The 26,947-nt window shown below is 40.9% G+C and overlaps 2 protein-coding genes across 11 annotated transcripts in view; one reads left to right on the top strand and one right to left on the bottom strand.

Annotated features, from left to right (window-relative positions):
• Positions 1-1,685: 1,685 nt before the first annotated feature.
• Positions 1,686-5,607, top strand: LOC129752904 (phosphoribosyl pyrophosphate synthase-associated protein 2). Of its 8 annotated transcripts, none has more exons than XM_055748711.1 (9): positions 1,686-1,898; positions 1,960-2,407; positions 2,734-2,853; positions 3,818-3,937; positions 4,007-4,295; positions 4,360-4,635; positions 4,694-4,840; positions 4,903-5,102; positions 5,162-5,607. In XM_055748711.1, exons 2-8 carry the CDS (start codon positions 2,388-2,390, stop codon positions 5,059-5,061), a joined length of 1,131 nt encoding a protein of 376 aa, XP_055604686.1. In that variant the 5' UTR covers positions 1,686-1,898; positions 1,960-2,387; the 3' UTR covers positions 5,062-5,102; positions 5,162-5,607. The 8 variants fall into 8 exon arrangements, with proteins under 8 accessions (XP_055604686.1, XP_055604680.1, XP_055604701.1 ...); XM_055748705.1 differs by having other exon boundaries at positions 4,903-5,106; XM_055748726.1 differs by having other exon boundaries at positions 1,960-2,382; positions 4,903-5,607.
• Positions 5,608-10,528: 4,921 nt separating this feature from the next.
• The window catches only part of LOC129738752 (sodium-independent sulfate anion transporter-like), a 53,443-nt gene continuing 37,024 nt past the window's right edge, over positions 10,529-26,947 (bottom strand). For 2 of the 3 annotated variants that reach the window (XM_055730012.1, XM_055730011.1), the window contains exons 2-5: positions 22,334-22,485; positions 21,948-22,186; positions 12,023-12,803; positions 10,529-11,959 (exon numbers count right to left, since the gene is read on the bottom strand). In XM_055730012.1, coding sequence (XP_055585987.1) covers positions 11,166-11,959; positions 12,023-12,803; positions 21,948-22,186; positions 22,334-22,485 — 1,966 coding nt within the window. In that variant the 3' untranslated portion in view covers positions 10,529-11,165. Of the gene's footprint in view, positions 11,960-12,022; positions 12,804-21,947; positions 22,187-22,333; positions 22,486-22,639; positions 22,788-26,947 lie in introns of those variants that run through there. The other variant, XM_055730013.1, reaches the window with a different exon arrangement.

Genomic DNA, 26,947 nt, shown 5'->3' with positions numbered 1-26,947 from the left:
CAGCGATGCCACACATACCGATTTTCCGGTATTTATACCGATTTTTGAGCAAAATTTTGACCAAGAATCGGTATATACCGATTACCGATTTTTGGCAAAACATACCGATATCATACCGATTTTTAAGATTTGAACTCAAAATTCATTCCACTTCCACATTCCCACTTAATTCAAGCTATCCTCGCAAAGGTCCCGTAGAAAGGAGACAAAGTGCGGTAGCTGGTGTGGCGTAAGTTGATCTGTACAACTTTTAAAGTACCCTGCAAAGATCTCCACGGCTCACTCTCCTAATTCGTTCAGTTGTTCGCGCTGTTTTGTTCCTATGTTCTGTCAAATGATGCACTATGCACTATTATAGTGCTCAACCTCAAAGCCAAAGGACTCAGCTCATGGCTGATATTTGACCTTCTGCGACTGTCAGCAGAAGGTAGAAGTTTCTAAAGATCAATCTCAATTGACTATGCTCTTGTCTCCTGAGATGCTACCTTTTCAAGGGAAAAAATACACCGTTGGAATATAATTCTTGTTCAATTTGTCGCCAGATGTGGTATGTCAAGATTTGAAGTGCAATCAGATCCACGGTTTGTCATATCATCGGTATAATCTTCAATCCTTCTCCATCTTGTTAGAAAAATAAATGATATCACATGTAGGTACCATACTGCAGAGATCGCCAGGCCACGCCAGGCAAACTGAGTATTTTCAGTTTTGGAAAAACTATGTGTTTTTTAAACATTTTTCTTAGGAACACCTTCTTTTTTTTTCAAAAAATAAAATTAATTTTCCAATACCTGAAAAAATAAATTGAAGCAACAACTCTCCCAACTTTCTCCAATCATTTCTTTTTTTAATCGCTAGAACTCATATCTAATACTAAAGGCTTTGGAAGCTGAAATAGCCAGCTTGGCAAACAGAAAACCATCAACCAAACGAAGAACATCAACTTGGGCCCATATTTAGCTCGAACATCAAAAAGCCATTTGTTGGATTTGTAAGTGCTTACGAAATTAAAATTTCCTTTAGGTTGACCTGGTTCTATTGCCTTATCGAATTGATCTAATTTACATCTCACTTTAACTATATAAACATCAGTTAAAGAATCAAGATTTTATTTCATTAATAAGCCTAAACCACGTGTAACCTGAAAATGATCGCCATGTTCTTATTTTTCTTATCAAACGGTAACTTTCAAATTAGATTTCCATTCAATTATAGTACTGGAAAGGAATACTTATTTTGGATTCTCTGCTGAATTTTCATTTGTGATTTTTACTTTTCGTCAGCAAAAGCAGATAGTTTTAAAATAAAAAAAAATGTATAAGTTGTAACAAACATAAAGTTCTGTTAAAATTTCAAAACCGTCTTTTTATGTAAACTTGCGTTACCAAGAACCAAGATAAAAAAAGGAATAATATATGCTAAAACACACTTAGTCAGCTAGTTTAATACTCAAATTAACATTCATAAGAGTTCTTAGACTTGCTTTTTATTGCAAGCTTCCATTTATATTAAAAATACGTTAGGAAGTTGAAAATGTTAGCATTTTTGAATATCCACCTCAAATACCGATTTTCATACCGATTTTTAGGATTTCCATACCGATAAAAGATTTTTTGGGTTCCAAAATACCGATAAAAATGTGGCATCACTGATTCCCTTTCCCCGTTTCTCGCATTCGCAGTTTCGGGTCGCAGTCGAGTGGTTGTGTTTTGGTCGTCGATTCGGGCAGTTATTTTGCGTGATACAAAATTAAGCAAATAACGCGAAAATTTGTGTTTTTTGGGTCGCGAAATTTCGTGAGTGTGCGGTATTGTTTTTACTTGGTTCTTCATTCGACGGCTTTTATTCGAATTTGCGGTTCTTGCCGTTGCTTTTCATCTGTTGCCGTTGTTTTTGGTGTGCGTATTCTCCTTTGGTGGTAATGTTTTCTTTTTTGTTTTCATTTTTTTTCCAAAATAGGTGTATGGCTGACTTCTGTTCGCGGTTCTTTTCTATATCGCTATACATAAATACACAATAAGCCAGGCATTCAAGTGGATAAGCGTCAGTGTTACTGTCTGTCTGTCAAGTTAAGAGAAAAAGTCAAAAACCATTTCGGTGAAAAGTCTGAAACTTCGAATTTGTCGTCACAAAGCAACACAAATTCTGATTCATTTCCTATCGTTCGAGTAGTATCATTTTGGCAAAGTAGAATCCTCCAGCTAGCTTTGATAGGCACTTAATCAGGTGACTTACATAAGGTCCCGGCCAAATTTGAAGTTTTACGCTACAGCTCATCACATCACACTCTGTTGTAGTACGTGTTTAAGTCGAGGAGCGATTAACATTCAAGAAACCGCGGACGAATTTAAGAGCGACACGGACGGAAGAAAACAAGGAAAAGTACGATGCTTCTGAGCCGAAATAAGTAATTCTCGACCACGTTTATCATTTGGTTTTTGTTGGTTCCCGTTCTTTACCTATTATCACTTTTATCAATTAGCATGTTTGTTGTTTTTTTTCTCCTTTCTGATTTCTCTTGTTCCTTCTATAAACTTAACAACAGTGGTTTGTCTCCTCGGCCTGCTGCGCTCTCGAAAGATAACCTCGCTTTAGTTTTGCGTGTTGAAACTTTCCAGATTTTAGTTTTTTGGAAGTTTCAATAGAGTGGCATATTAATCATTCTGTAAAATTACGCTTCCTAAACGAATTGCTTAGTCCTCCAACTAATAAAAACATTTTCACCCGTTTTAGATTTGGAGGCTTCCGACCGGCCAAGCTGCTCAAGTTGGAGAAAATGGATGCCCCGGCTACGTCCGATATCGTCATCATCAACGGGAACTCGCACCCGGAACTGGCCAATTTGATTGCCAAGTGAGTAGAACCCGGGGCAATGGCTTCACGGGTTATAAATTAGATATCGAATCAACAACGAGTAGAAGACGTTGTCTTTCTTTGGCCGTCTCGTAAATTCGGATAAAAAAAAATCGAAAGCTAAGCTAGGGTGAGGAGAGGACGTTTCTTCCTAATTGTCTTATGTTTTTCAGATTCAATTTTGTTTCTCGATTTATGTAGATAACAGAGAGAAAAATTTCTTTTTGAACCATAAGCATTCAACTTGTTTGGTCAATAAGCTCAAGGTCGTTTGATTAAAGAACTTTGTTGTTGTATCCTATATACTTTCTACTGTTTATGCCATGGGTGCCCGGTATTCTAACGAAATCAATTGATCGTAAACCATACGTGATTAACTTGTTTCACGGTACGTGACGGGCTTTAAAAACCTCTGGGATACTTTTTGGGTTTCAGCACATGAAATGTCTTATAATGCAAGTGCCTAAATGATGGTTTCGAGAAAACGTGCCTCAATGTTGTGAAGGTGCTCGATTTTTTATATATTTTTCGAATTCGAGCAGTTTTAATTCAATCGAAGGTGTTAAAAAATTATAAAAAAAACGAGTTTTGCACCAGATGTACTATGAAACATGAAAAATCGTCAGGTATAGGTAAAAAATTCATGATTTTGGGACTTGCACCCCTTTAGTCCTGAGGGCCTCTATTAACTTAAAAAAACACGGGATGGACAAAAACAAAATTGAAGAAGGTTTACATTTTGTTATTTTTTATTAATTTTAATGTAAAAAAAATGAATGTTTTTATCACTTCGATTCCATTCCAAAGCCCATTCCGAAGCCTTCAAAATTCCAGAATTTAGACATTAAAGTTCAACACACCTCAGTCCAACAGAATCAGAAGTTGTCTGGTTTTTCCCTAATTCGAAGACGTTTGATTTGGTGATATTTGTTAAGACGGTGTCCTCGTTTTTCCACTTTTTCAGTCGTTTGGGCGTGAAAAATGGTGGCTGTTCAGTGTATCACAAAACTAATCGGGAAACCATGGTTGAGATTGGAGATTCGGTTCGAGGCAAGAACATCTACATTATTCAAACTGGCACCAAGTAAGAATGATAGATCTACATAAATTGATACATTGATACATTTTACCAATGGATCATATTCGATTTCAGGGACGTCAACAACAACATCATGGAGCTTCTGATCATGGCCTATGCATGCAAAACCTCCTCGGCCAAGTCAATCGTTGGGGTCATTCCGTACCTGCCCTACTCGAAGCAGTGCAAGATGCGCAAACGGGGCTGCATCGTTTCGAAGCTGCTGGCCCGGATGATGTGCACCTCCGGCCTATCTCACATCATCACCATGGATCTGCACCAGAAGGAAATTCAGGGCTTCTTCGACTGCCCGGTCGACAATCTTAGGGCTTCTCCATTTTTGCTACAGTACATTCAGGAGAGTGTGAGTTGGTTTTGTACTAATTTACAAAAATGATCCAATGACTTATTCTTTTTGCTTTTTCTAGATCCCAGATTACCGCAACTCGGTAATCGTGGCCCGTAATCCGGGATCGGCAAAGAAGGCAACTTCCTACGCTGAACGATTGCGGCTGGGAATTGCCGTCATCCACGGCGAACAGAAGGAATCGGAAACAGATGAGGTCGATGGAAGGAATTCGCCACCGACCTTGCCCAAATCGCGCACCATGGACGTGTCCGGTGGAGTGCCGGTTCAGTCGGCCAAGGAGAAGCCTCCGATCAATGTGGTCGGTGATGTTGGCGGGCGGATTGCCATCATGGTGGTATGTTAAAATTTTTATTTTAACAGTCGGAACCTTAAAATACAATTTTTTGTTGTAGGACGATTTAATCGATGACGTTCAGTCATTTGTGGCTGCCGCCGAAGTTCTCAAGGAGAGAGGAGCGTACAAAATTTACGTCATGGCGACCCACGGTTTGCTGAGCCAGGATGCACCAAGGTTGATTGAAGATTCTCCAATTGATGAGGTAAGTTTTGAAACTCATTCGCTTATTTTCAAAACTATTTAAAGATTTTTTCATTCCACCAGGTCGTTGTGACAAACACAGTTCCTCACGAGATCCAGAAGATGCAGTGCCATAAGATCAAAACCGTTGACATCAGCGTGCTGATGGCAGAAGCTATTCGACGTATTCACAACAAGGAGTCCATGTCCTATCTGTTCAAAAACGTCACCTTGGAGGATTAAAGCGGGGCCTCGCTCACCTGCGGAAGCTGTGGAGCAGCAATGCAAGTAATCTGTTTTTTTTTTTAATTTTTCGTATAATTTTCATTCAACTGATATCCAGGTCGCGGGACCTAATCGTTGCGATGGAACATGTTTTACTCCTAGCCCAGAGTCCGGTAGAGGAACATTCTTTTTGTTTTCGAAACCTTTTATCAAGTATTCCAGTGTTATCACGCTTGAGCTTATCATATTCTAAAAAAAACCTGTACAACAGCACGTGTTTCAAAAACATACTTCATAAAGCATGATTATCGTTTTGATCCTTGAGGCACCTAGTGATCGAAGGATCGGATGTCGATGCAACTAATTATGGCAAAAAGCACCGAAGAGTTCAGAATTCAGCATGTGCTCTCCAGTGTGTAGTAGTACAAGAACCAAAATAAACTGTGTATGTTTCCGAAAAAATATTAAGAAATCCATTGAAAATGCAAATGTCTCCTATACGAAAGAAGAAATTTTTTAAAGCTAGAATATCAATAAACATTTATTTGTATGAAATATGTAAAAGTAAGAGATAACTTTTCCGAAATCCGTTTGAGTCTTGATCGCCTCACAGTAGTAAGATTCAGAAGCAAAGCGGTAGAAACATCGCTGAAATCCCATCATTACAGACACCCTTGCATTAGATCCGCATCCACAGAGTCGTGTAAGTCAAAGACCTCCTAATTTGAGGCTTTTGTCGTTGACAGCAAGTATTACACAAACAACGAACAACGTTACACCTTGGAAACTAAAAATATGGACAGGGTCATCAAACTGCAAAAAAGTTCATGGATATTGAATCCGTGATCGAGTAATCGATCATTAATCGTCCCTTCCCATATCCTGAACGACTCTTTCTAGCTACTACCTGACGGCCTTCGTTGCGCTGAAATTTGATTGAAACCTTGTTCCGCCAAACGAGTTTTGTACCGGATCGCCCTTCCAAACTCGTCTTTCTTCCTCTTGAAGATCCATTGACAACCATTGACCTTTTTCCCGAGAGGTAACGCAGCAAGTTCTCAGACACCGTTCTGATGAAGTGATTTGAATTCGTCGGATATGGCTGCTTTTCAGAGTTCTCGGTTCGGATGACCCAAGGCTTCCTGATAGTTCTTGGGATCAGTCTACGATTCTTGAGCGACCACTACCCTCGAAACCGCTTCGGTAGGATACCCTTTGTTGAACGTTCGGAACGCCGCTATCTGCTGTTGACAACCTTTTCAGTAGATTTCGGTTGGTCCTCCTTAAGATCGAGTGGCTCCACCTGAACGTCAAGTTGCTCCTCCTGAATTTGGCCATTCTCGTCTGCAAGCTGACCATCATCGTTGCCATTGGTATCACCAAAACCTCGGAAATCATTGTCTTCATCGATGCGTTTTTCTACCGTGCCAATCGGTTTGAAAACCATCGGTAGCAGCTCTTGAACCTCGGTTTTCTCAGATTCCAGCCTTTTCGAAGACCCATCTTGTGCCGTAAGGAATCGGACATATCTGCTGAAGACCACCTTTTTAGTTTTCCTGTCGATGAAACGCCACGCTTTGTGTTGCTGAGAGTAGCCAACAAATGTCAACTTCTTCGCTTTGATCTCCAATTCTGACCTGGTTTCTTTCGGGATCAGCTCAAGCGCATCTGTACCAAAAACTTGCAGATGCTCGACATCAGGCTTGCTTCCATGCCACAGTTCATATGGCGTCTCACGGATCGATTTTGTTGGTAACCTGTTCTGGAGATAATTGGCCATGTTGATGGCCTTGTCCCAGTAACGGTACTCCATGCCAGCTTCCACGAGCATACACCTCGTCATCTTGACCAGCGAACGGTTCTTTCGCTCCGCGTCCACGACACCGTTCTGTTGAGGAGTGTATGCCGTTGTAAACTGCTGCTTGATTCCTTCGCTTCTGAGGAACTTAGCCATCGCATGCCCTCTGTACTAGCCGCCTTAATCGGACCTGATCAACTTCGGCGGCCGGCCGAATTGCGTCTTCATCTCACGGACAAAATCTTGGACAGCCTCCCCAGTGGCAGACTTCTTGCTCAGAAAATTCAGCTTAGTATAGCGGCTGTAATCGTCGATAAGAGTAAGGAAGTACCGTCGTCCTGCAGGCGTGTTCATTGGCTCGCACAAGTCGCTGTGAACCAGATCCAGAACTTGTTTCGATGACTTCTGCGTCTTCTTGGGAAATTTTTCGATGACCCAACTTGCGATGCCATTCGTGCATACAATTTTTCTTTCTGCACTGGTCCGAGAATGCATTCACCCGTTCCATCTGGATGTGGTACAACCGGTTCTGTGTTTGGCCGTGGTTGCGATACAACTATTTTTCGAAATGGTGCAACCATCTTGATTGAAGAATACTTCGGCTCCTTTCTGCTCAAGCTTGCCAACCGAAACCAGGTTCATATGGAGATCAGGAACGTCGAGGACCTCGCCCAACGTCATAGTATTTTCGGTACCTTGGCTACCATAACAAAGGATTTTTCATGAGCCAACTCCTTCGACCACTGCTTGCTTGCCATCAGCAACCGTCACCTTCTTCGGAATACTTAGGTTCGACTCCATCTCATGGAACAGATTCTTTAGCGGCACACATGTGCGACCTTGCACCCGAACCGACGATCCAATTCTGGGCACCCCGTACGGAAAACGCTAAATCTTCGTTGCCAATCAAATTATATTTTGCCTTCTTAGTTGCCTTGGAAAACAACTGCGCTCGATTTTTCTGCGTGCCGTCCTTCCTAGATTTGAGCCAGACCGCACAATCTTGTTTTCGATGACCAGACCGCAGAAGTAGCAAACGGTGACTTGATTGCCACGACTTTTGGTCTGCACCTTCAGGACCGATGGACCAACCGCAACAGCTTCACGACGCTTCTGGACCTCGTTGATAAACCTGTGCTTCACCAAAGCCAGTGTCAACTCTTCAGCTGATCGATTCTCCAACGTCGTCGTCAGGGCATCGAAGGTACTCGGTAGGCTCGGTTTGGGAAAACCAAAATCACCTGCAGATCGTCAGCCAGAATGGTTCCAGCATTCGCCAACTTCTCAAAAAGACCCTCAAACTCGAGTTAGTTCTCCTCGACGTCGTCACCCTCTTCGTATTTCAGGTCGCAAATCTTTTTCAAAAGATGGATCTTGGAACTAAGGGTCTTAGTTTCGTATTGCCGCTTGAGATTTTCCCATACATCCTTCGATGTGGTAGTATTCCGGATGTGCCCGTGCGGCTTAGCAGCAACACAATCGTCACCCGTGCTCTTTGGTCTCCATCATCCCATGCAGCCAGCTCAGCAACGTTTCGATTGTCGGCAGCAACTTCCGGTTTCACCCCTGACGAAATGTACCTCCAGAGATCTTTCCTCGCCAGCAGGAACTCGACCTCCAACTTCTAGGAGTCATAGTTCTCATTAGTGAGCTTCGCTATTCCATTTTTTTTTTCATTTCAACTTCCTTTAAAGCGCAGGCCCATAACCTGTTAGAGGTGCTATGAAATAATAACTACTGTGTATTCTATTGAATGGTACAAACATCGATGCCACATTTTGATCGGTATTATCAGTGTATCTTATTCTCACCCATAAAAGTCTCAATATAACAGAAAGAGATACACTGATAATACCGATGAAAATGTGGCATCGTTGGGTACAAAGTAGAATGACTTATTTTCTAAAATTCTCCCCTTTTTATACCCGCCAACTGACGTGTGTTGTTTATTCAAATGATTACTTTGATGTACTCCATCAGATAGGAATTCGCGCAAATCTACCAATTAGCTAAAGGCCAGTTTCAAAACCCTGACCAATAGTTCTTCGAGTCTTTTAAGGGGAATAGACCAACTTACACAACCTTGAGGTCCTTTTTTCCAAGGGAATTTAAAATTGAGGTCCGTAATCTAGAACAATGGGTGGTATGAAAAAAACTAAGTAATTGCTTTTGCTAAACTGAATCGAGCAGTCGCTTAAAGCAACTGCTTCGGTTGTTATGAATAAAGTTTTTTTTGACAGCGGTTTTCTAAGTCAGGAGCTTTTACTTTTAGAACAAGCTAGTTTGGTATGAATAAAGCTCAAACCTGAAGCAATTGCTCGACAAATCTCATAGCAATTGCTTTATTTTCTAAACATGCTCGGTAGCAGACTTTTCCAATAAAAAAATTCTTTAATAACGTCATGAACTTATCAAATTAGCAATATTCCACTTCAAAACAATTCAAAAAGGTATTTTCAACATGGATAAAGAAAAGTCGAAGTGATAACCCAACTTTTTTTCATATTCCTGTCGTTGTATAAAATCATGTATAAATTCGTCTAAGATGACAATAAACAAATCAATTAGTAAATATTTCAAATTAAAAAAAATCCGGCTATAGTGGAAGAAGTCCCAATTGGCTCAAAGTAAGAAATAAATTGTAATAATTTAAAACATTATACAGATCTCTCATTTTTATATATTTTTTTATAATCCTAAGATTAAAAAAAAAATCTAAATTAAAATGCGCGCCTATTGCCTATTTTTTTTATACATCGAATTATCCCGATCCGAATATATTGTGGGAGAGCTTATGATAAATATTAAAGTTAGGCCATTTTTTGTTTGACAATATTCGAATATGTAAACATCAACATACGAGCACGCATTAACAAAAAAATTCCGGTCGTTCTTACACCCACCACCCGCTTCGTCGACTTCAATAAGGCTACTTTAGCCGTACTTTTCAATTTTCTGATCGTCTTCTTTCATTTTACTTTAGAAAACTTCAGATTCTGTTGGTTGGATAGATCTATTTTTCGAAGCAAAAGCTATGTTCTAAGACTTTAGTGCACATCTGCTAAGCAAATGTTTATTCATACCAAACTAAGCAAATGCTTTTGACTTTTGCTTTGATTGATTTCGAGCTAAGTAAAAGCTACCGAAGCAATTGCTAAACCTTATTCATACCACTAAATGCTTCAACGAAGTCCTCATTCGGCACTTACCTAAGTCGTTGACATTACTGAAAGCTGACATAGACATGCGCTAAGGAAATTTAGTGCCCATTACCAGGGAGCTAAAAGCTCCGGAGCGTGCGCGCGCCGACTGGATTAGGTAGAGGGTCTTCCTAGCATACGGACGAGTGGCTGTTCGGCTGTTTCCTAGCAACGGGAGAATCAGGAGAGCAATTTTCGCGCGACGTGTTTCTGTGCGTGGTGCAAGCCGAAAATGCAGCGTTCCATAGACCAGAGGTACGCGATAAAATTCTTTGTGAATCTTGGAGACGTTTGAAATGATCAAGAAGGCTTACCCAGGTGTTTGCTTAGCAAAAAACGGTGTGTACAACGTTTTAGGCTGTGAATTGTTTGTTAGGCTCCGAATTTGCGTTTTGTTACAACTTATCAAGATTTGGCGCACTACGATGCTGCAGTAGTAGATCCTTAACCCAATTCTCAAATAATCACAATTAATAACCACGTATAATTTAACATTTCCATGAGTTTTATTTAAAATAAAGGAACATAATCAATACATAATCCAACCAATTACTAAGCTCGCCTTAACGTCACTAGTCAAATCGCTTAATCTACAAAAACTTTCATTTGGCTTATAACGTCTTTTCTATTGGTTTTTGTTTGTTAAGCTCGTAACGTGTAGCGCCCATTACGGTCGACTACACTCTAACTATCGCGCTACTCAATAGCAAGCCAAGCTAACGCATGCTTCCTTTTCGTTCGATCTAATACCGTCCAGCATTTCCGGGAGTGAAAACAAATTAAATCTGAAAAGCTGACTTAAAAAGGAACAAAACGAAATTATGATAGACAACACCACAAATCATTCGTGGTCGTTTATAGGAAATATAAACTAATAATTTGAAGAAAAAATGAATTTCCCTAAGGGTGTAACTGAGCGGCAGAAGTTTCAGTACCAACTTCCACCTGTCGGATGTTTGGGCTTAATATCTAGGATCACGTTTGACATCGTAGCCAATAAACTGCTAATAAATATTAACCTAATAGTAAGTAGTTTTGTGTGTTTCTGTGTTTTAAGTAGCGGTTAGAATGGTCCTGAGTTTCTTTGATGGCCGCTGCCTAAGCCGATTCTAACTTCCAAATGTCTACGCCTGGAAGCTCTTTCGACGAATTTCCTGGATAGCTTTTTCTAGCTGTTCCAGATCGTAGAAGACTCGGTACTCAAGATCGGCTCCCTCGAAAACGTTACACACCGAAGGCTTCAAGTTCAGGAACAGCAACATCTGATTCCGGGCCTTGAAGTCCTTGATCAGGGTATCGATGACCTGGGCCGCCGTGAAATCTGCACCGTAGATGTGCGTACAGTCGATTACCACCGGAGTTTGATTCTTGAGGCCGTGCTTGTTGATCAGATTCCTTACGAAATCAGAAGACGGGAAAATGAGACTTCGGTCGGGCGTCAGCATGAGAAATTTGATGCCACAGGGAGTGATCATCTGGTCCATATGAATCTTGGGACGAGCTGCGTGATACAGAATGAACAGGATGTTCAATCCAATGCCAACCAGAATGCCGAATTCGATCGGAAGTGCCAAACAAGCAATGAACGCAGCGATTCCGGGGATCAGATCCGTCTTTTTACTTCTCCACATGGGCTTAACAACGCGCACTTCCACCATGAACACTACAGCTGCAATGATGATAGCTGCCAGGGCTGCCTTCGGGATATAGAAGAAGGCAGGCGTGAAGAACAGCAGCGCTAGGATTACGATGATACCGGTGTAGAGTCCACCGAACGGAGTTCGTACTCCACTAGCGTTGTTGACGGCTCCTCGGGAAAGAGCACCGGTACCCGGATATCCCTGGACAAACGAGTTAGCGATGTTCGAAACACCGATTGCGATCAATTCCTGAGTGGCGTCCACCGATTTGCCGTCAGCTGTGAGAAAACCAGTAGCATATTATAGCACAAGTTACTAAACCCAAATGAATCGTATCTTACCAAATGCTTTACAGATCGATATGTCCTCGAGTAGCGCAATCAGGGGTATAACGATCAGCATAGATCCCAAATGACCTAGCATATCGCCGAAGGTCTCGGCCGAGTGCACTTGACCATCTTCCAACAACAATTCCGGAACGGAAAACGGTGGCGGTTGAACCGATGGCAATCCCTGCGGAACTTGTCCGATCATTCGGAATGGCGCCGAACCATCATTCGCGTAGTAGATCTTCCCGATGGCTCCGCAAACAATCACAATGATAGCATTCCTAGCCGTTCCAATGAGCCACAGCGATTTATTGAAGATCTTCTGCAGCACCGTTTGTTGATCTTCCTCCGGAGGACCGATCTTCACCCGTGGAAGCAACCTCATCAACAGCAACACCACGATGCAGGTGAACCCCATGATGCAATCCCCAATCTGGGTGTTGTGAATGTCCTTGAAAATGGCGTCCCACTGTTCGATGAAGGTATTACCCCTGGCCGTTATTCCAAGTAAATCTTTCACCTGGGAGCTCAGGATAATCAAAGCAGCGGCCGAGGTGAAGCCAGAACTGACCGGTCCGGATACGAAGTCAATGAGGAAGCCTAAGCCAAAGATGCCCATCAGAAGTTCGATAATACCGGATAGGAAGCAGAGTAGCACAGCTCGTTCCCAAATGCCATTGGTCACCTGAGCCGTGAGCAGGGATGCAATAGCCGTAGGGCCCATCGGGACGTCCTTGCAGCTGCCCAGGAAGATGTACACAAAGCAACCGAGGAAGGAGCCATAGAGACCGTACTGTGGAGGATAAAAAAAATTAAATTAACATTTTTACATCTTCCATTAACAAACAATTAAAAGTTCTATAGATGCCTCATTTCTTTGAGTTCTACAGTATTTCTGATATCCATTGCTACCAATGGTAGCCTACCATACTCTCTTATTGCATTTACGTTTTGGGTAAAATCATAATAACAAACAATTTTCAAATACCATTTACGAAGTTCATCTTCTCGAAATTAGTCTCACGAAATTTGCTGCTATCACACGTGCAAGGACATGACCAGATAAAATTAACGCAATGGGCTTCCTAAGTCATTCAACTGTATCCGTCGGCCAATCCGTGGGTTGTAGGTGATGGTAGTATGACTGCCACACAATACTGGCGTATACTAAGTTCTGCATCCAACTCTGAGCCTAGATCTTTAACTGAGGATTTTATGGTAACAGTTGTTTGCAGTTTACAGCTATTTTTTAGTTTTAGCTGTTTGCAAAACAATAATCGTTTACTTTGTTGCTCATTTTCCTAGGAAAGGTGATCACGTGATCACGCTGCATTTTAATGCATTGATTTTTAAACCATTACTGCTGCAACACTCAGAAAATATGTAAATCGCATTCTGGAGAGTCATACAATCTTTGGGATACCGAACAGGGAGGAACATTTTAACATCATCTGCGTAGATCCGCACAAACACGTCACGCAGCGCTACGGGGAACTCGTCCATTAAAGTAATGAAAAGAAGGGGACCCATATTATTCCCTTGTGGTACGCCGCTGTTGATCAAGAATACACAGGATCTCGCATTCCTAAGCTATACGTATTCAACCGCATACGATCTGTCTTCCTTTGTCATTCATGGTTTCCTTTAAAGTGCGACGTTTCTCCTTCGAGTTGTGGGATTTCCTCATCTACCTAAACAAGTGTCTGTTTGACGTCAATGCGCAATTCGTTTACTTGATGATATGAAGCCATAACGAATCGACTCCGAATTTCAATATCGTACAAAACAATGCAGACCTAGGGGTAACTTTTTTATTTTTTTAAAGTTTTTATTGATGACACCTAGGAGTAACGTTTGACAAAAAGCTCTCGTTTACCCAGCATAATTCGACTACAACAGCAAAAGCTTTCGTTTTGCTTGGATTTCTTCGACGAGTTTTGAAGACCCATACTCTCTCAAAACAGAGCTCTACTCATTAGTTCGCAGTATCTTGGAGTATGCGGTAGCAGTTTGGGCCCTTTACCACTTTGTTCATGTAGAAAGAGTAGTCAAAGCGGAGTGTATCTTTGTCTACGATATCTTGTACGGTATGTCTTAAAGACATGTAGAGCAAACTCGACGACTTTCCTGAAAGCTCCACGACAGCCGGTCTCAAAATCACTGTCGGAAAGACCAAGTCGATGGAAATCAACACAGAAAATCCTTCTAATTTCGTGGTAGCTGAGCAACAAGTTGAAAAAGTGGAGTGCTTCCAGCATCTCGATAGCCAGATAACGCCTGATGGTGGTACCAAGAAAGACATCGATAGACGGATCAGAAAAGCCCGATATGCGTTGGCGAGTTTTCGAAACATCTGGCGTTCAAGCCAGATCTTTCTACGAACAAAAATCCGAATCTTCAACTCAAACGTCAAATTCGTATTGTTGTACGGGTGTGAAACTTGGTACCGTAATCCGGGGTAAGATTGATCACTTTTTTCAATATTTTTCGATTATTTTTTCTGTTAAGGGGAATGTGGCATGTTGAATATTTTTAAAACCAGTACTGGGCTCCTATGAACGTAAAACATGGTTGCAGAAATTTATTAGACTTCTTTAAATTTGATTTAAAAATCGATTTAGTCTCTGTTCAGAATTTGATGCTTTGGGGTGACATTGATCAGTCTCTATTTTGACGGTTTTATCGAGTTTTCTTGATCATAAAGAATACAAAAAACCACCATAATAAAATTTTAAATGCTTGTTCATCAATTTGACCTAGTTTTTAACCTTTTCTTTAAAAAACATTTATAATCGAAAAAAGGACACCGATGCTGCATACATTTAGGGGCAAAAGTTATAACAATTGCTAAATAGTTTTAGCTTCAAAATACAAATGAAATTTTACCTTCACACGTTCTTCTAGGCTCACCCACTATTACCATTTTCATTTTTTCTTCAAAGTTAACCATTTGATAAGGTTCATAGCCATTTTTCCAATACGGGCTTACTCTTGGAAAACGTTCTTTATTTTTAAATATAAAAAGTTTATCACTAAATGCCTATAAAAATAGCACTACAACTACACAAATACAAAGAAAAAAAGTTGTTCTTTCACATTCAACAACTCGTTTGCTTCTAAATGCTTTTTGGTATCATCAGGAGAGCTGTTTGTTTGCGAGCCTTGGAAAAGATAGATATTTTAAGATTTTGAAATAACATTTTTACTAGCAGAAAACAAATTTCAAATACAAACCAAATTTTGCCTATTTAATACTCAATTAATAGGCTTTCAAACGTAGAAAACAGTTTTCAAAAATTCAAACTATAGACTTAGTTATTGATGATTATTTGGCACAACTTCATGTTGATCAAAGCTACCCCGGTGATCAATGTTACCCCGTTTTACGGTACACATATACGGTGACGACGCGAATGATGCAAGTATTTGTGAATCGCTGCCTGCGGAGTAAACATTATCTGCGCTGGATAGCCTGGCAATTGGATCATTGGATCTCAAATGAGGAACTACATCGTCGGTGTCATCAAAGGGCACTAGAAATCGAGATTCGAGAACATAAGAGGAGATGGATTGGGCACATGCTGCGAAGAGATGAGAACGAGATTTTCAGAGAGGCGCTTGAATGGAATCCAGAGGGACATCGAAGGAGAGGTAGACCCAAAAACTTTTGGCGGCGAAGCCTAGCCGCCAAAATCCGAACTGTCGACGAGAATCTTGACTGGGACCAAGTGAAGACGCGAGACCATTAAGTAAGTAAGCACCACCGTCCACATTATGAGCTGTCCACTACCAGTGGACCAGTCATCGTGAAAACGAGCACGAAGACAGCCAAAAGTGCACTACCGATAGTGCACAGGTGCACAACGGAATGAAAACGAATACGGTATTAATTTGGAGTAGTCAGGCGCTTTGCAGATGAGTTTTTGTTGGCTCACTGTGTGGAGACAACATCGTGTAGAGAAATCGTTCTATATTTAACGCTCACTGTATGTATCTTGAATAAACATGCTTCACTTGTAGTCAGGCTTCGGACGCATCCTGAGGCGCGACTCAAAAGAGGCAGAGCAGTACCACTCCTAGAGGAGGAACTCCCAAACTCCTGGCACTCTTTCTCGCTTCTCTTACCGCCAGAATCGCTAGGAGCGCCAGTCACTCTTTGCTCCCTCGGAGGCTCTACGCTCCTCCCAAAGAGGCCTCCCTGGGAGAAATAACTTTGCGTGTGACGATTTAGAATTGCTTCGAGTTAGGTACATATTTGATTGCTTCAAGTAGCTCACAGCTGCTGGCTGGCTGCTGGGGGTGGCTGTGCGACGATGTAAGCAAAACGAATTTTAGACTATTTTTGTACCTAAACAACGTTAACATTATTGCTCTAATTTACATTCAATGTTCATGTAAAACGATTGTCGAAGTTAAGGCTTTCAGATAATATGTTTTACAAAGAAATCGGCCGGTGTTGAAAGAAGTATTGTAAACAAGAACATTCTGCACACTTATCAACCTAAATGGCTTTTAAAAACTTAACGTCCACAGATAATCATTCTGCTGATGGGACATCAAAATTACGTAGACAGAAAAATTATTGCTTCCCCAGCTATTTTCAAATCTGCAAAAACATACGATTTTCACCTTTCTAAAAAAGGTCTAGATAAGTGGCAACAATGAATGAAAAAATCAAATGAAAACGTTTGAAAATTTATAGTTTAAGATATATTTCTGATGTCATAACGCATAAAGCACCAAATGCAGTAAGTTTTTGTTTTGTTCGAATAAAATTTTCTGTCAAAAATGATTTTAAAACTGTAAAGGTGCTGCATACATTTAGGGGTAAAAAATTATCTAGTTTAAATCACCAAAGGTGCATGTTATATTTTTCTGTCAAAAATGATTTTAAAACCATAAAGGTGTTGCATACATTTAGGGGTGAAAAATCATCTAGCTTAAATCATAAAAGTTCATGTTATGATAGATGATATTTTGAATTTAACAAACGCGTGAAGTGAACCAATCATAACAGCATATGGAATCAAGATTTAAAAGGTGAATCTTTGGTTTGCATTTTGATGAATTTTTAGCCCAGATTGGTAACTGAATTATTCAAATATTTAAAAAAAATGCTGATTTTCCAAAAAAATAATCACACCAACAGTGTTGATACAGGCAAGGTATGTTATAAAGGCATTGGAAAAATATAAACAAAAAATTAGGCACATCTTTGGCACAATTTTTTTAATTTGAATTTTTTTAATGAGAATCAAAATATTTAAAAATCTATCTCACGATGTTAGGAAATTATTCATCATTATTTTGTTATCATTTAATGATAACTTCACTACATTATATTCAAATAAAAAATAACACCTCTTGATGTGGTATACAAATGTAGCATCTAACCCGGCTGTTGCATAATGCCCCGTTTGACGGTTATTCATGAAATAATAGCTACCCGAAGATAATATTTCAAATTTCTTTACAAACTAGAGGCCCTTCTTGTGCTATTTGACTTAAATTTTGCATGTAAACTTCACATAACAATCTGCTTATTTGAGCCACTCTACTCAACAAAACAATCAGCGGGGACACGTCCTACCTTTCGTTATTCATATTAAATCATTTCCAAATGACACCGCCGGCGCAAACCAAAACAAACGAACACGAACCAGCCAGATTCCCAGCTCATAACGTTAGTCTTGAAGCGTTCTCCTAGGGAGCACTCCCGAAGAGCGCTCATTTATCTTTTAAGAGCGGAGCGAGAGGTAAAAAGAACTCCCTAGGAGCATGACATCTTCGAGGCAGATGGTCACTCCTTCTCATTCCTTCACGCCGCTTAAAGAGTGAGAGCAGATTTTAGCTCCGTGGGTGTTTGCTCTCAAATGAATCCGAGGCCTGCTTGTAGTTTGACTTTCTGAAGAGAAACACGCGTTTCTAGTTCTGCTGCTGATCCGATTCCGAAACCCCTATTCCACTGTACGACCTCCGAACAGGTCATGGGTCCAGTTAAAGTTAGGACGGATTAGTTGCGTTTTTTCGGAAACTAGCAGTCATTTTGTGCGTCGGTTCGCATTTCGCGAAATTCGTGTGTTAAAAACGGAAGTGTTTTTCGAGATCTTTCGGCGAAATGGAGTGGGCTCGTGTCGCAAGACTGAATTATTCGAATTACCCGTCGTAGTCGTTTTCGGTACAAGCTTTGATTCGGCGAGGCCATCTTTGAAAATTCATCGAACCGGGCGTAGCATCAGCCCCCATAATGAACGCTTGGCGGGAAGGTTACGAGAGAGCGTTGGCTACTCTACAGTTGTTAGTGGAAGAGAGCCAGTTCAGTTTGATTCGCGAGACAAAGACGGCGCGAGCAACATGGGAAGCGCCGAAGGAGCACCATACCAAAGCGACGTTTGGGCAGAAGGCTGCACTGCTAAAACACATTACAAACCAAAGCTATAAAGTTGGTGATGATATGGAAAGTTTTCTCGCGGGCATCGAGCGTCAGTATGCTCGTTTGGAGAGTTCGGGTCTGGAGTTGCTAGAACTTTTGAAAGTGATTTTGATTTTGCGCAATTTGGCGGAATCTTTCAACCCGCTGACGACAGCGTTGGAAGCGCGCAAGGATGATGAGTTGACCATGGAGCTGGTAAAGCTCAAACTCATCGACGAGGCCGAAAAGCAGATGAAATCGGGGGTGGATGAGCAAGCTCTGAAAGTGCGCTCCAATCAACAGCGCCGATCGTTTGTGTGTTATTCTTGTGGTGCACCGGGCAAAATTGCAAAGCCTACCTTGCATAGATAGAATAGAAGCGAAGAAAATAAGGCAAAGAAGAATTGAAAAGAAAGAGCGAAAATAGTGCGCGAAAGCGAACCTAGTGGTTCGATTACGTTTATGGTTCGTTGTGGAGATTACGGCGCGGGTGCGTGGCCCCTAGATTCAGGTGCAACGTCGCATGTTTCGAACAGTAAGAGCGCGTTCGTGAAGTTGGACACAAGTGTGTGTCCGGGAATAGCGTCAGCTGACGGAAAACCGCTCCGTGTAGAAGGCATCGAAGATTGCCGAATCGTGTGTGTAAACGAACTTGGGGAAAGTGTCCTATCATGCTGACGGATGTTATTTTCGCTCCGGAGTTGGAAAGTAAGGTCCACGCAATGTTTGACGACCGAAAATGCAAGGCCTCTATCGAATGAATCTGATTAGTGAGTGTTCTTTGGCCGTGAAGGAGAAGCGACACACATCGAAGTGTGTGTACACATGGCACCGGCGGCTAGGCCACAGAGATCCGGAAGTTCTCGGTGAAATACAGCGGAGGAATCTCGCTATGGGCATGGTTAGTGAAATCGTGCGGCATACGTGTTACTTGCCAGTGCTGTGTTGAAGGGAAAATGTCTCGCCCTCCGCTCCCCGCTAAATCCGAGAAAAAGTCTAGAGAATTACTCGAGTTAGTCCGCTCGTTGAAGTGAACTATCAAAACGATAAAGTTAACATTGGAAATGATAAAAGTGTTACTCGATCGGTCGTTTGCAATGAAAGTGATAACGATAGTGAAACATCGCAGGAGTTCTTCGGATTTGACGAATCTTCGGATTTGTCGGAGGAGCCGGTTATTTGAGGAGGAGCCGGTCGAAGTTCGACGATCCACTAGATCCAACATAAGTATGCCACCGGAACGTTACCGGGATTTGGTTGGATTAGTGGTCAATTCGACGGCGGAACCGAAGACTTACGGAGAAGCGATTGCCAGTCCTGACAGTAAGCAGTGGCGTGCTGCCATGGCTGAAGAAATGGCATCATTAGCAGAAAACGACACCTGGGTTCTGACGCAGTTACCCCCCAGCCGGAAAGCAATTGGTTCCCGCTGGGTATTCAAACGTAAGGAGGATGAAACTGGTCAGGTGGTGCGCTTCAAAGCGAGGCTTGTGGCGCAGGGTTATCTGCAGAAATACGATTGCGATTACGACCAAGTATTTGCTCCGGTTGTAAAGCAAACCACATTTCGGGCGGCGCTAACTGTGGCAACGAAACGTCGGATGATGGCAAGACATGTGGACATTAAGACTGCCTATCTCCACGGCGAGCTGCGAGAAGAGATTTTCATGCGGCAGCCGCCGGGTTTCTAAAGTGGAGATCCCTCTGCTATATGTCGTCTTAAGCGCAGTCTTTATGGCCTGAAACAGGCCGCGAGAGTTTGGAACCAGAAGATCGATAGCGTTTTGGCAGACGACGGGTTCCTTCTTCGCACCACAAAATGTAGAGAGCAGTGTCACAAATATTCTTTTCAATCATTGAAAGCCGAACGCAGCACAAGCTCAAAGTCGCGCAACACTTATTCCTGTCACAATGAAGCTTTTCGACTTTCAAGCTCACATGAAGCCATTATTGCTGTCAGTCTTTTCCAATTGAACGAATACTAGCCCGGCTTTCAGTCCAATAGGAATGAAAGCTGGAAACCGCCCTTCAATTTTCGATGACTGTGTGCTCTGTTCATATTCATATTCATTTGAAAGGCAGACATTTTCAGTCATGAAGGATTGAAAGAGCGCCAAGGAACGCTTGAATACAGCAACAACAACAAACACTACTACGTGCGGCGGTGTAAAGGACATGATGCGGTGTATGCAAATTCGATTGCACACAAGATTTTTTTGATGTGTGTAGTTTTCAGTGATTTTTTTGGAACTATGGATTGTTTTGGCATACACATTCGTTTATCTTTTCAATTTTAGTTATATTTCATAGAAATTCAAACTATAAACAAAAAAACATTAAGTCAATTTTCGGTTATCTTTCGTTTTGAAAAATAATGATCTTGAAATTATGTCCTCAGTAGGCGACGGACTACACAATTTCGATTACAGCTATCATATTAAACATCTCGTAGTGTCTATTCATTCTGAATACGAAAGACAAAAAATATTCAGGAGGCGAAAATTTTCATCAAGGACCTACAAAAATATTCATGAACAAGAACATCAATCATCTTCAATTGAATATGACTGGAGCGGCTTTCAAATGAATTTGAAAGGATTTTGACAGGAAATGAATACGGTTAAAAGCTCCTTTACTTTGAAAGATACAAATATGAAAGCTATTTCAAAGCTTTGACTTTGACAGAGAGGATGCTGTCAGTTGAGTGAAGATTGAGCTTTGACTGTGAAAATTTTGAACACTGGTAGAGAGTATCCGTCCATGGGTGTGCAAAAAATGATATTTCTAACAGAAGAAGCTTGATCGCACACCTATGTTAGTAATTTCATCGAGGGATACAAACTTGACGATCAACACAGATCATTTGGGTCACTCGTGAGTCCATAGGTACAGAAAAACTCTGAAATTCCACCTAGACTTCTGACCTTGATGCTATCCGGAGCTGCCTTTATGCTATACGGCCTTTTTCTTCACGACACTACTAGTTTAAAACATCATCTTTGAGCATTTCCTTGTTGGCTACCTCCTTATTGACAATTCAAAGTCAAGTGTTCCGATCAGGAATCGCTTATCCAGAAAACACGCATCCACTTTAGACAACACTACAACAATTCCACGGAGTTACAAGCTGTCTTCTGCTAAAGTTTGTTTCAACATCCTAACCCCAAAGCATAAAAACTGCGCTTAACCGAAGAAAAGTCCACAGAAAACTCGTAGATATAGCAACGAAACTCAGTGCCAAGATCGCTATGTGAGATTTCGCTGGACGAAGTGTAGTTGGTCACTATTTAGGTCACCACGGAAGTTAGTCATATAACCCAACAATCACTGGTCTGGTCTGAACTGGTGTAATATCAGAAGAAAGAACGATCGTGTACGGGTTCTTCAAGTCATTTGATTATCACTAATGTTCACCACTTTTTCTCAATGATGTCACCATGTCAAGGGCTGTATTTGATGATTGTGATTCACCGTAGCCCATAACAACGCAATGGAATCTGGACACTCTTGCCACCTCTTACTTACCGCTGCCGGCAGTCCGGCGATACTGCTGTAGGCCAACGCCTGGGGTATCACCGTGAGACCCACGGTAAATCCGGCCACAAGATCACCGACCGCATCCTGGGCCGTATACTTCGGCAGCCAATTGAGCACCGGGATGCGCTTGTACAGGATCTTCTTGCGGCAGACATTCTGGCACTTCCTCCGGCACCAGGGCCCTATCTCCCGCAGCTGGTCCATGGTAGACCGCCGGTCGTCGGATACTGTGAAATGGGGCAATACCAAATTTCGATGATTGGATAAGTGAAATTTTATAGCGCTGCACCGCAACAGAACGATCTTAGGCGACTGAATTTTTCAACTCAGCCTAAGCCTAAACGATGGCGATGAAAAGAAGGGACAAAACTTACGAATAAATTCATTGCTACCCCGGTAACCAGGAACGTCTTTGTGAATGGTGGGAAAGTTGAGGGACGCCTGGGAATTAGCCAAACCGTGGATGTTGTAGACTGCAGCCGATTTGATGTGGCCCTTGTCTAGCTGGCTGTCGCTTGATGTTCGCCTACACCGGGGTAGAAAAAAACGGAAAAATAGCAAAGAAAAATTACATTAGCCTATGCATAGTTGCACTTCCTCTTTTTATAAATAAAAATCCTGCCTCCGTGCCAAGATCAGGAATTCTAATAAAAAAGGGAAAAATTCACTTTTCGATTCACCTGTAGTCAAACGTGGGCCTTTCGTCTAACGACTTTCGTCGATGAGGGTACAACAAGAAATGTGTATCTCGTTACGTACTAAGTCTTCATACGTGTGACCCCAATTGGGAAAACCGGATGACGGTTTTTGTTTCTAGGTGCGGATTTGTTATCTCGAAGAGGTCGAAGATGACGCTACAATTTTTAAAGTTCAACCGTTGACTAGATTTTTCAAAGAGGAATTGAACCGGGTTCTTCCAGAAGCTTCTAACGTAATCAATATCCTAACGGATTCTAGTGACGACCCCTTGATCCCGCATCCGTCGGGATAGCAGCTTAACAAAGCGCTCAAAAAGTTAAAATAGAACCCATGAACTTTTTTACGGCGTTTTTACTTCTACTGGTTTTTCTCGGGACCGATTCTGGTCGGCGATATGAACGGACAAACAGGAGACGGCATTATTGTGTTCTTCTCACATTGAACTTGATCTACAATGACGACGATCTACGCGCAAAGATTTTGTGCAAGTTCGAGGTGAGAAGATGAGAAAAATTAAGCAAAAAAATACCACCAAACTCAACCCAACCCATCCTCAAACAGCTGACAGAATTGGCACTGGGAGCGTTTTTATTATATTTTGCTTTTCTATTCCACTGCCGCTAAAATAAAACAAACTGCACTTCGACTTATTGAAAATGCTCATCAATCTCTAAGGCGGACGCTCGGGAAGAATTTTTTTTCAGATTATCTGAAATCCTGGATGTATGCAATTTTGAAGAATTTATTTTAAATTTTTTTAAATCGAATCTGGAAACCAGAGCGTTAGGAGTCAGCTTTGTTCCTTCCTCGATCGAGCCTTTTTCCAATTTCTAGTTGATTAACAGCTGCTTATCGCCTAATCAATTTGCCTCCTACACAAACAATCGTAGCCGCAGAATGACAATGTAAACATCAATTCGCGCGGTGCAATAATCTACTGATAATGATCACGGGTGATTTGTAGAAGGTTTGGTTTATTTACCCGTTTTTTTCCTGCTCTCTTTTTTTTTCTCGAAAGTAAGAGTTAAGATTCTGGTCCGGCACGTTTTCGTCACTTGACGGGGCAATTGGGCTTATCACGAGCCGTTTGTCCAGGAGCAGTAAATTTTGACCTTGACAATCGTCGTCAGATTGTGAAGACTGTTTTGTAAACAGCTAAAGAAAGTTTAGGGAACTAAAAGATTAATTTGTAAATTACGAAAAATGGAAGTATGTTTAGCTAAACTTTATTGTAAAAAAAAATATTCATTCAATTGAATGTTACGTGATTGATAAAAGACATATTGCATACAACTTCCCTAAATGTTTCTTACATTTATGAGTTTTTTTGGACGTTAAATAGTTTGCTAGAATCATCTGTTTAGAAATGCGTAGGGTAAAACATTCGCTCAAGATATTTTTTCAAAGCTATAAATATATACCCTATTGAATGGATTCAGAAGTTTAAAAGGAAAGATGAATGGGTAGACGAATTGGCTCTCAGGAAACGCAGGGAACCAGTAGACGACACGTTGACTGGAACAGCATCAGCGTCGTCGTCATTCATTGATAGTTGAAAAGAAAAAGCGGGAGTATTGCCCTTTCACCGCTCGGCTTGTGACCGAAAATAAACACAAACAGTATGATAGGCAGAAGATTACCTAGCGCTGTAGAACACCGTTGCGTAGATTAAATTAATAGTCTACAGGTTGTTTAAAATTGCTGTTAACAAAAATATTTATTCTCAATATCCATATATGTGCTACTCCATAGTTCCTAAACACCGCCCCTAGTGATTGACCGTTGGAAGCCGAGCTGCAGGAGAAATGACACATTTCAGAGGTCACATGAAATCTCAAAATTCTTCGTTGGAAGCCATTTGGGATTTTTCCCATAAAACCATAAAGATATTTCCTTTTACGAGCAAATATTAGGGAAAAAAGGAAGAGGTTTCTTCCTGTAGGGGAGAGAGTCCATTGTGACCATTTAGTTGAGTTGTGGTATTACCGAGCGTTACTGTTTTTGCTTTGTTTTGCTATAAATATGGCACACCCGCCCTATTGGATGAAGTTGTAGGTGTTTACCGGTAATACTTCAAGCACACACTATATCTGGGGCGGACCTCCAATAGCAATCTTAGTTCCTTGAAAAGAACCATCCACATGTCTTTGTTGCATCATTAATACGTACAGTTACAAGATAGGGGAGCTAAGGGCATAGTAAGCACTACACTTTTTCACGAAAGTACCAATTTTCTAAAATAAATGTTCATGAGGAACAGCTTTTTAGACCCTAAAGTAGTAATTTTTCATCCAAAAAGAAAGCTCCTTATCATCTTTACAGAAATATTTAAAAAAAAAAACCTAGGAGGATAGTACCACCATCCGCCAAACACAGCACAAGAAGCATGAATGTGTGTGAATAGTTGGTTTTCTATAGCTATGCTTTAGCTCTATAATTCATGTTGACTCCATCGAGTTGAGTTCGCTGCTAGATTGTACGGCAGGAAATGCTCATCGTGCCCCGATTAATAGTGCTTATACTGCCCCAGTGGGGGTTCTCATTATGCCCCTTCAGTGACTGATTATCAGGTTTCGGCAAAAAAATTAAATGGATTTTAAAAGGTTTTATCTACTTTTTCGAGTTTTAGCCATTTAGAAATTTGACTTTGACTCTGACCACGAAACAATGAAGCAACTCACAAATTATATCTGTTTTCTACGGTTAAAATGGCGCCTTCTTAAATCTTAAGGTGGGCATTATGCCCTTATCTCCCCTACAGTACAGTTTTTTAGCGCTGCTATACGTACCGCGTAAATTCTCGAAAACCATTTAAAAAACCGTGCATATGGCCGAAAACCGTTTAAAAAATACTTTTGAAGTGGGGACCGCACGGAGAAAAATGTATGGTATTTCCAACAATAATCCACTTATATTCAATCATATATCCAGATTGATCCTCGACCAACTATAATTATCAACATTTCAACAATATATATTGTAGACAATCTGATTGATTTCGTACATTCAACCTGATATATATAATACATTCAACTATGGTTGTATGATTAATTTTGTGCATTCAACTATAAATATAATAGATTCAACTATAATGTACAATTATGACATACTACATACATTCAACAATAAGTAGATTCAATTTTAATTATATGACTGATTCAACTATAATAATATAATTGATTTAACTATAAATATGATACATTCAATTTTATTTCTATGATTGATTCAATGAGGTCAACTATAAATATTGTAAATTTAACTTCTGTTAATACTGAAATTTATCATATCTTAAGATGTTTTTTTCCGGAATAATTTGATGGCTACGTTTTACATATTTTCTTTGAATTTATTATTACAGCAATTTGCATCTAGTTCGTTTTAACCGCCACGATGCTAGAAAACCTGACCAGAAATCCCAATATCCACGTCCTGGTTCATCCGCTGCTGTCCTTTTTGCATCTGCATGCATGGTTTCCCAGCAAATTATGCGACTTATCTAATCGGTCCCGGAAGAGGTCTTTAGAAGTCCGTGCTTCTGCACCCTGCGAAGATTGACCTTGTGGGGGGAAAATTCACATAATATCACGACATCAATCTATCGCTATACGCTGACTTACCATAATGCTAGTTTCCTGCCAGGATCACGTACACAGCAAAAAAAAATGTAACGCTGGATGATGTAATTTGTGGAGACGACGTAGTGTTAGGGTTTTTTGTTGTTATAATACATCTAAACAACGTACGCGAATGCGAACATGTCGTGTAGTGTAATATCACAACCTTCTATGTGATATCGCATCAAGTAGTCAATGTTTTCCTCAATTGACGTTCAAATGTTATTAATTTCAAAAAGGAAGAAACGGATTACGGACCTCAGCTGTATTTGTTTGGCTTGTAAGTACAACTAAAATTTTATAAAAATGTAAGCAAAACCATAGCTTCAAATATAATGTGATTATTTTTCATTTTTAGGCAGATTCGGCAGGTTGGCATTTGCGGGTCAAAAATAATTCTACAAATATCAAACAGCCGGGTACATCAAGAAAATGTAATACTAGGTACCATTTGCGACTCAAGTTATGTGCAGGTATTTGATGTAATATTACAACACTTTTTTTGCTGTGTAAAGGAACGTCGAGACCCACATTGATTTCGCGGGCAGCCAAGGTAGGTGTACATTTCCCAATTCCATGAACTGTCGACCTACCACACGACCGCTGCCAGGAACAGGTAGATGAAAATGTTTCAGAAACTGCCGGCTACAGGGTGAAAAAAAGTCCTGTCACACT

This window comes from Uranotaenia lowii, chromosome 1 (assembly GCF_029784155.1).
Source record: "Uranotaenia lowii strain MFRU-FL chromosome 1, ASM2978415v1, whole genome shotgun sequence".
Taxonomy (NCBI): Eukaryota; Metazoa; Arthropoda; class Insecta; order Diptera; family Culicidae; genus Uranotaenia; species Uranotaenia lowii.
This window is presented reverse-complemented; position numbering and strand designations above follow the sequence as displayed.

Bases quoted from the DNA above. Each gene is read 5' to 3' on its own strand.
- LOC129752904 (XM_055748711.1), top strand. From the start codon at position 2,388: ATGCTTCTGAGCCGAAATAA. The intron at 4,296-4,359 runs GTGAGTTGGTTT...TGCTTTTTCTAG, and splicing joins TACAGTACATTCAGGAGAGT to ATCCCAGATTACCGCAACTC. The intron at 4,636-4,693 runs GTATGTTAAAAT...TTTTTGTTGTAG, and splicing joins GGCGGATTGCCATCATGGTG to GACGATTTAATCGATGACGT.